The following is a 10,054-nucleotide window of genomic DNA, read 5'->3' as shown; positions in this document are numbered from 1 at the left end:
ATACTTTTGGCAACATAGTATACTTTATGTATAAGAAAAGATAATTTCTGCACGTTAGTGAATGAGGTCTATTCTACACAGATCTTTAGGAGGAAACTGCACCTTGATTTTGATGGTCGCACTTTTATATAGTTTTCATTCTGTCCATCTAAATAAAGAGAAACTGAGGAAAGTAAGTTTGTCACTACTAAGAGACTCCTGCTGTTTTGAGGGTATCATGTGGAGATTTGGTCCATTCGCTAAAGCAGGACAACTTACTGTGGGATGTAAGCAAGAAATCTTTTCCTATTTCACATCTCATGGAGATCCTGTGCTATCTGCCCATCTGCTTTTATGATTATTACTTTGTCCATTTCATATTTCATAGCCTCCTACTCTATTGAAATGACAGTAAATGATTCACATATCACTTAAGATGATGATAGACCATAAAATGAAAAGTGGTCAAAGGTTATTTAGGATTGCTGGTTCAAGGTAAAAGAGAGGATGCTGGCACCAGCAGCCTTTAGGGATAATAAACATAATATTTGGGTTGTGCTAAAAGCATTTGTTGAAGAACTTTTTGATTATCATTGAAACCTTTATCATTTAAAAGCATTTCTGAAATATAAATAATATCAAATCAGTGCTAAAATATAAAACACAACTAATGCAACAAAAAAGGAAGAGTCTACTTTTTCAGGTTGTTTCAATTCTATGATAAATTCTGCAACAGCAAACTGTGTGGCTAATTGAAACCACAACTGAGAAAGCATATGTCAGTTAAAAATGTTCATTTTTAAGCTGCTATTTCCAAGGTTAAGAACACATTTTTCTAGTTTATTTTGTTGCTTTTAGTCAAAATATTCAAGTTAAAAGCCTTCCAGAGACAATAAGCTAAGTGAAAGGCCCGTCAGCACTGATCCAAAATACAACCCCATTTCAAAACAGCTTGGATGCTGAGGAAAATATATTATGACAGAATACAATGGCATGCAGACCCTATGTTCATATCTTACACATTGTCCAGGTGTTTTAAAAATGGGGTTGCCTTTGAAAAGTGAACTTAAAGAATCAGTGTGTCCACTGCTGCTTAAAATCTAGAAATGGGAGGAGTCTTCTTGCTCTCCCTTTGCCGCCATCTGTAAGTTTCCTACCACAGGCCAAAGACATGCATGTGAGTCAGGAACTGTTTGTCTCTCTGTGTGTGCTGGACTTTTCCAGGGTTTACCAAGCTGAAAAAGAATTTAAGTGGATGGATGGATGGATGGATGGATGGATGGATGGATGGATGGATGGATGGATGGATGGATGGATGGATATTATGTTAACCTGTGCCTCCTTGTGTCCTATCTTCTTCTATGACCTGGAAGTAATCTCCACCATGATGGCTCTTGCAAATCAAGAGTAAGATGAAAGGATTCTTTTGGAGTAATTATGAGCAAGAAAGGAAACAACAGTATATCCTGTGCAGAAGTTTTACATCAAGGGACAGACATATATAGTTTATTGACATGTTTCCATTTAACTGAAAACATACTATGTCCCATACACTCTTGTACTGTACAGTTGGGTCCACATGAACCCCTCAACCAGTCCAATGGTTTCTTAGACTTTATAGCATTTAGTCAAACAGACATCATTACATCTGTTGTAGTTCCTGTCATAATGCACTTATTCAGTAGGAAAAAATGGGAACCAGTGGATGCTCTGGACTCTGACAGCAGTATCCTTTCTCCCTCTACATCTGGAATTTAACCCTGTGTCTCCTCAATCTTCCAAAGTCCAAATGATGAGTATCAGTTCTCCATATATGCCTCGGTTCTATAGGAAACATTTGACATGCCTTTATTCTCCTCATCCACTTTGGATAAAAGTTGAGCCTTCCTCTGCTGTGAGACCATACAGTCCATCCACAGGAAGGACTGTGGGAACCACAGAGAGAAGAGTGGTGAACTTTGCCAGGTTTAAAGCCTTTCTCAGTAAATACAACAGAGCAAGCACATGTTAACTAGCAGTGTGAAGGAGGCAGGGTGGGGTGGGAGCAGGGGGTGGGGGGTGGGGGTGGGGGGGCTGATGGCAGACCAATTGCATATAACAATGTGCAAATTGTTAAAACACATAATGACTTGCTAACATGCATAACTTGTTACCAAAATGAGATTTTTTTTGGATATCGAAGAGTGAAAAACATCTGGGCTCCTATGTTAAAATAAAAATACCACAGCAGCTGGTCCCATTTAAGTACAATTAGAGTTATCAGTAGACAAAGAAGCAAATTATAATTCAGCTGTGGATTTCCAAAGTCCTGTTTATTCTGTGGTTTTCGATATAATCAGGAAGTTAGCTTAAAACATTTCACAATCTATGTGGTACCTCAGCAGGTCGAGCAAAGGGAGAAGAAAGTAGAGGGAGCATTAACAGAACATCAGGGGAGATAAAACAGAAGTGAGAAGGGAGGCGGAGAGAAAGAGAAAACCAAGCCAAGCAGCTGGTGTAATTACAGAGCGGCAAACACACAGAGAATAAAGGGAGAGAAAAACAAAAAATTATACAAGTTTGAGAGCTGGTCTCCACCTCTTACCTGACTGTTCAGCCCTCAGCACCTGTCTACCAGCTGGACAAAGTTTGCCTGGATCAGTTTGCTTCTCCCTTTTATTATTTTTAAACAGCCATGCTCTCAGGGTCTTGTATTTATGCTTTAACACATCAGACCTTACGTTTAGTGCATACCGCCTCCGTTCTGGACTGCTACGCAAACATGAACTGTGGATCCCACTGAATCCTAAAGAGAGACCAAATCAATGTAACTACAACAGGGAAAATTATGCTTTTTCACTCATTTACAGTTTTCACTTATTCCCAGCACAGCACAGAGAGCATATCCAACATCCCCAAGTGTTTTCATGTACAGTTTTATGTAAACTATTATCGTTGGATGAAAACAGATTTCTTGTTTCTGTTTTTAATGACTGGGTTATTTCTGCTGCCCTTCGTTCCTGGAGGTACATATCCCATTCATTTTTACAGCTTTTTTCAACACATTGTCACTGCAACATCTGACACTTTTGCAATCTTTTTTTTAAAAAGTCAAACCTTAAAGCAAACATTATCTTAAAGCCCCATATTCCTGAGTTGTAACCTATTTCTCAGGTGTCAAGAGCTCAGACATGACTGAAACAGGATGACCACTGAAATAGGTTCATATGATGAAGCATCAAGATTGGGCCTAATAATACCTAAAAAAAAGATTTTGTTTTCTAGAAGATACTTTCTTCATGTAGTGGTACAGTAAGAAGCCGAGTCAACAAAACAGGATCACATACAGAACAAAGCTCCATCATATCTGCATCTAACTACACCGCTGCATGGCCATCTATCAGAGGCTTCAGTCAGAGGTTACTCAATAATGACCTCACCTGACCTGTCCTGGCATCTTGTAGGCCCTTCACAGTCATGAGATATACAGTAAAACACCTGTGAGATGGATGATGGAGTAACACCCCTGGGTCTAAGGCACACAACAGTTATTTTAGAAGAAGTCTGCTGCATTTATTTTTTCAAAGGTCAGACATGTTAATTCTCATTGTGTGAGACTCATTTGTTTACACCAGTTTGGAATGAGGTTGTGTTCACCTGATTATGCTGCTCAGTAATCATAATAATTATGCACCTTTTTTCCTCTTCTACATATTCAGGTGTCATATTCAATCATTTTATTATTGGGGAATATTAAGGTTCAGAATTTGTTTGCAGTGGGAAATGGACGCCTTAACACTAACTTGTCTGAGTCACTAACGTAGAAAAGCGCTAATAAAGGCTTTAGAACAGCGCTGTTCTTGTTGGTGGCCACATGGGGGCAGCAGAGCAATCTGCAAACACACTAAATATTATTCAAGTTATGAAGGTGTTCATAGTGTCAGAGAGATTAAGATCCCATGGGCCAGGAACAGAAAACCGCAACGAAATGAATAAAAGTGAATATCTGTATTTTTTATGAAACATGGAATCTCCAGGAACAGTTTTGCAAAATAGTCTTTTCTCTTTTAGTTAAGTGGAAATTTAACTTTAAGTTAGAATTTCTTTGATGATGTCACAGTCCAACAAACACAAACAAGCCCTGATATTAACATGCTCCCATAAAGCACAACATTTTACTAATATCCAAGAGAATATAAATCATTATATGAGTCAAAGGGTATGCTGTGGAAATGTCAGATGCAGTTGAGGGATGATTCCACCTGAATGTATTTTAGGGCGGGCCGATTATATCGAGGTTACATGTTACATTTGTCAGTTTAGGAAGCCTGAATGTTTGTTTGTTTTTTGCTCTTACATTTTAACATAGCAGGATAAGATGTCACATGATCAACCCAGAGCTGCATAAGTGTTTTGGCTTTGTTGCAATATACTGGAAACCAAACTTTTATTTTTTAGAGTAACATACTCAAATAAAGAAAGAAAGAAAGACGTGATTTTCATTTTAAAGTTTATATTCACATTGCAGGGAAAGTATATAAAAACTGTGGACTTTATTATTACTTTGCTAATTAGGATTTTATATTATTTTTCTTCTGTGATCACTTTCATATTTGATATAGGGTACTTATTACTAACAGTTCCAGTTATTAAAAGTTTCAGGGTTATGGTCGTAGATGCGAGCAGACAGATCAGTGAGCAGAGGTGTAAATATACAAAGCTCATGTCTATGGACGGAGCTGGTTTACAGCACAGGTACGTTTGTGCTCCAGTAAACAGTGTGATAAACGTTTCAGTGAGTTTTGCTCTGGGTGTGAGAAGTCCTGGATGAACCTGGCAGTATTTTCTTGTTTGCTCTGAGAGCGCGTGACTCAAAAGTGAAACACGAATCAGGAAACTGAGCTCCAGCCCGACAACCCAGCACAAACACAAGCAGTCTCTTAAAAATAAATTCTAAAAACTGTTGAGTAATGAGTGTTAATACTAAGTTTCACTGGAAGCTCTTACTGCATCTTTTTTCAGCTACATGTTAGATTATACTTTTCTGTACATGATTGTTTAAATGTCTTTATATGTCCCAGTTAAGGAATACATGACATTTTAACCTATATTGTTTTATAGGTTGGCAATTCAAATCTTGACCAAAGCACTGCATGAAAATTAGCCATGTGGCAAACGCTGGCACATCTACAGTAATGTTGATCAGTGTGCACTCTCACTGTACACAGGACTGTGTGTGTGCTTTAAATAATCACCAACAATATTTTCCTTAAAATAAAACCTTTATTATATAAAAATGCTTTTGATACAAAAAAATGTCACAAGGGTAAATTACAGAAAGCATTCTTAGCTGACACAACAAATACAGGGTTTTACTGACACAGTGGTTTGAGGTATGGCCTATAGCCCTCAACATAAATGTATTGTGCTGCTACGCGAGCACTCAACTTCAGCTACCTAAGCTGGAAATCTGTCTCGATCCAGTCACTGGGCACCAGCTGTAATGTCACCTGACAGGACATAAATTAACCAGGTAACAAAGCTTACTCCGAGTTTATGCAACTCCCCACATTCCCTCCAAAAGTGCTGCCAAACTACACTCCCCTCTAACTCATCTAGCACAGGTGAACATCTTCCAGGCACAATGGGCAACAGTGACTCTTCTGGAGAGTTAATTTAAGGATATTCTCACCTTGATCATTGATAAAAAGAAGTCTTTTTCTGACCCACTAGCAGTCTTTGAACTTTGCTGGCAGCGTGCTAGTAAAAGATGGCGATTCCCAGTCTATATTATTTACAGCAACACTGCTAAGTATTCCTACAGGGACATCATTCAGTTGTTGTATCCTCCAGATCAATAAAAATTATAGCTGAAGCCAATGATTTCTTTGAAGCAGGACACAACCAAATTAAAACTGGTCATTTGTAAGTTGTTCTTTAAGGTTATGTGTTCATTCCCGTTATTACGACTGATTAAGGTTTGATGTGATTTTCCTGTATCTAAAGAGCAAAGATTAGGTGGTGATGGTCAGTTAAGTCTTTAGGTTTCCTCCTCAGACCACTAACAGACAACTTCAAAATAACCTCTCAAGTGGTTTTCTTACAAAATGTGGCAAAGCTCAAAGTGAGGCCAGAAAGTTTATCTAATTTGAGGCAACTTCTACCTTTGGTTTTCCGGTGCTTCTGCAGGATGTTTCAAGGGGTCAAGTGTACAACTCACTCACTCTGGTTGCTTCAAAGCAAGTGTTTGTCAGACTAACAGTATCTCAGTCCTCCTCCTCGAGCTCAATTTATGCAGCGATGGTTAGGGTTAGGGTTAGTGAGTTCATTGTACAAAAACATACAAAAGACTTTGGGGAGCGATCAGGGAAGAGTCATCTGAAGCATACTGAGACATTCAACTGATCCTAGAACAGCTCTGAGGAAAATGTCTCAGCTGGAGGGTTTTCAGCCTTTCACTCTTCTTCTCCTTCCAAAAAAGATTCCTTCAAACCAAACATGTCAACTGACACGGAAACATACACAATGATCTACATACAAAGTACAAAGAACAGAAGTGGCTATAAGAATAATTTGTTATTAACTTTAAAATAGCTTCATGATCTACTGTCGGCATGAGAGTGGTAAATTTGGCCTTTCTGTGTAATGAGAAGTGATATCGTATGTACACAATAGCAGCAAACATAATTTTGGTAAAGAGGATGATGAGAGTATGGAAAAAAGTGATGTAAGAGATTCTGATTTACAACAAAAAGTATTCATTTCTCATAACTGGAATCATTGACTTCATTACACATATGTACAATAGCTTTACATGTTGGCATTCGTTTGGTACGTTGTAGGCAGGCAATGACTTTACTGAATGAAGAAGAACTGTTGGCAGACTGGAAAAGGCTCTACTTCTTCACAAGGCACACAATTCAACTACAGAGGATTCCAAGTTTGAAATGGAGGGACACATCGTGAGGAAAAGAGTCAGACTTCAGTTTCTGATTATCCACTCAGTCACTCTTTAGTTTAATTCAACCAGCAAGCCTTCACACACCTGTACACTCATGCACATGCATCCATTCTACACACACACACACACACACACACACACACACACACACACACACACACACACACACACACACACACACACACACACACACACACACACACACACACTCCAATGTTCTTTGTTTTCTGTCAAACTGTGGATCAGCCACCATGAATAAGGTATAAAAAACATTTCCAATGATTTCCTCGTTGTTCAATGATTTTAACACTACAATATATACAGTCCTGCTGCTGTGTATTGACACAGACGCTGTGAGGTTGGAGACGACAACTCTGTGAAAAATAGGGGGTGAAGTGGTGGTCCATTGGATGCAACTGGATTTCTGGATCTCACACTCAGTCGGTAAGGTCACCGTGCATGCTGAAGGGTTTAGGGAGCAGCATGAGGAATCAGGATCCTTTTTTGGACTGATGGAAACCAAAAAAAACTGGCCCAGCACAGGAAGGATTCTTCATTCCATGGAATGAAAATTAAAGAGGGAACTCTGTTGGCTTCATTATTTCTTCCTCTTTGTGCCCTGAGGCATGGCAGGGAGGGCCTTGAAACTTCAACCTGCTCCAAAAGAGTGAATGTTCAAGCAGGATGTTTGGAAGATTAGATGACTGCCACCCTGAGAGCTCCTGGATGACTGGAATGATAAAAGGACCAATGAGGGGCCTTGAGTAAGGCACTTGAGCCTAACCAGCTGATATGAGCCAGCCGGGACAGGAAGTTGGCACATAAGTTCTTTTCCTGGTTAAATGGGCCAGACTAGCCCAATTCTTGTAGCCAGCTGACTTCATCCCTTTCTTCCTCACAGGACTCCCAGGCTGTCAGGAGGGTCACGAAGAGTCAGTACAGGGAGAAGGAGGAGGGGGGCATAGGTGGAAGTAGGAGCGCTCTGTAGAAGGGGACGGGGGACAGCTCTCCTCAGCTGACATGTACTGGGAGCGGGGGGTGGGAGGTGGAGGGTATGGGTCAGAGTCTGAATTAAGGTCCATGTAGTACTTGTGTTTGGCGTGGCTGCCGTGACCAGAGGCCTTCCAGCGACCCACTGACAGCCCCAAGCCAGCCGGTGGGTGGTGGGGGGTATAGTCGCTGTCACAGACATCGGTGCTGCAGGGAGTGGTAGGTGGGACAGCACCACGGACTGGGTGATACGGTCTGATGGGGAGAAGACACAAAGTTAGTTATCATCACAGTGTAGATACAATTCATCTTTGTTTACACCGTCATAACTAAGAGAGATGCTGTAAAGTCAACATGTAGCAGAGTCTCCGCAGCACCATCACTGTCGAACTCTGACTCGCTAAAAAGAAAAAGAAATGTTCCTGGATATTATAATCACATGCATCACACCAACATGTGAATCTTTTACAAAATGCTTGGCAAGTGCTTCAAATACCAACAACTACAACAGTGAATGCAAAGCCAGACGCCCTAAATTTATGCTTATCACTTGATCACTTTGGTGACAAATTAAAGGAAAGGGCAACTTAAAGTATCACAATGTGCCACCAGAACAGGTCCAGTGCTCCCTGGCAGTGATTCTCCAAATCTGTGGAATTCTCCCCAAAAAATATTAGCTCACTGCTTTTTTGATGGTGTTGGTGAGCACCGTCTAATATGTTCTCCCAGATTTGGTGTCTGAACCCTACAGTGAGGGGGTGCTGTGGCTTTATTACATTGTGGCACATATTTTGGTAACATGATTTGGTCCCTTTACCCCATGGCTATACTGAACTGTACTGAGCCTGGTTCTGCTGGAGGTTTCTTCCTGTTAAAAGGGAGTTTTTCCTTCCCACTGTCACCAAGTGCTGCTCATAGGGGGTCGTTTTGACTGTTGGGTTTTCTCTGTATTATTGTAGGGTCTTTACCCACAATACAAAGTGCCTTGATGCGACTGTTTGGTGCTATATAAATAAAACTGAATTGAATTGAACACACAGCACATGTGGACATTTGTGGAGGGATAGTGCAAGATTATTCTTCTGCTGTAGTGACTTAATTTGGTCACAGTACATGTGAGAGCGTCATGTAAGAGGTGTGAGTCTGCCATAGACATCAGTTTCATAGTTGTAAAACTAGACTTGTCTTATTTTTTTACTTAAGGTGTGTGTGCGGTCATTTTACACAGAAGTGGCTAAAAATAGTAATATTTCTACCAGTGTACAGGAAATGAATCTAGTTTCTGCATTTATTTTGCCCATACCAGCTGGCGGTTGCTTAGCAGTTACACATATTAAAGAACTTGGTCTTGCACATCCTCTCTGCAAACAATCTGCATGCACTGTGCATTCAGTGTAACCCTGGGATTAGAGGGAAAGGTCAGTTTTTGGTTTTTTTTGAGTGACCACCTCTATCGTATAATGAAGCATTTCTATGCATAGGACAGAAAGTCTGACTATGAAAATGACACAACCAAACATCTACTGGAGTTTTTGGACTCCAGTAGATGAATCTGTTCTGGTAGCACACACTCACTGACTCACTGGCCACTTCATTGGGTACACCTGCTCAACTGCTGTTAATGCAAACATTTACTCAACCAATCATACAGGAGCAAGTGAGACATGATCAGGACAACTGATGACGTTCAAGCTGAGCATCAAAACGAGGAACAAATGTGATTTAAGTGACTTTGGACATGACAAGGTTGTTGACAGGTTGGTCTGAGTATTTCAGAAACTGCTGCTTTGCTGATCTTTTCCCCACAGAACCATCTCTACGATTTACAACAAATTGTCTGAAAAAAAGAGAATATCCAGTGAGTGACAGTTCTCTGGGCAAAAAAGGTCAGAGAATGGTAAATGGACTAGTTCTTATATAACGCTTTTCTACTCTTTCTGAGAGTAAGACAAGCACACAAGCACTTCCATGGTTATCTAAGCTAAGTGCCTAACATTCACACTCCAACAGTTGCGTCGGAGAGCAATTTGGGGTTAAGAATCTTGCCCAAGGATACATTGGCATGCAGCCTGGAGTAGCCAGGATTTGAACCGCTGACCTTCTGATCAGTAGGTGACCTGCTCTACCTCCTGAGCTACAGCCACC

At 40.4% G+C, this 10,054-nt stretch overlaps 1 protein-coding gene across 1 annotated transcript in view; it reads right to left on the bottom strand.

Annotated features, from left to right (window-relative positions):
• Positions 1 to 5,221: 5,221 nt before the first annotated feature.
• lrp5 (low density lipoprotein receptor-related protein 5) overlaps positions 5,222 to 10,054 on the bottom strand; it is a 69,512-nt gene continuing 64,679 nt past the window's right edge. Inside the window, exon 29 of the mRNA XM_030731323.1 lies at positions 5,222 to 8,164. Within this exon, the coding sequence (XP_030587183.1) occupies positions 7,843 to 8,164 (322 nt within the window). The 3' untranslated portion in view covers positions 5,222 to 7,842. The remainder of the gene's footprint in view (positions 8,165 to 10,054) is intronic.

Source organism: Archocentrus centrarchus, chromosome 6 (genome assembly GCF_007364275.1).
Source record: "Archocentrus centrarchus isolate MPI-CPG fArcCen1 chromosome 6, fArcCen1, whole genome shotgun sequence".
In the NCBI taxonomy this organism is placed as follows: Eukaryota; Metazoa; Chordata; class Actinopteri; order Cichliformes; family Cichlidae; genus Archocentrus; species Archocentrus centrarchus.
This window is presented reverse-complemented; position numbering and strand designations above follow the sequence as displayed.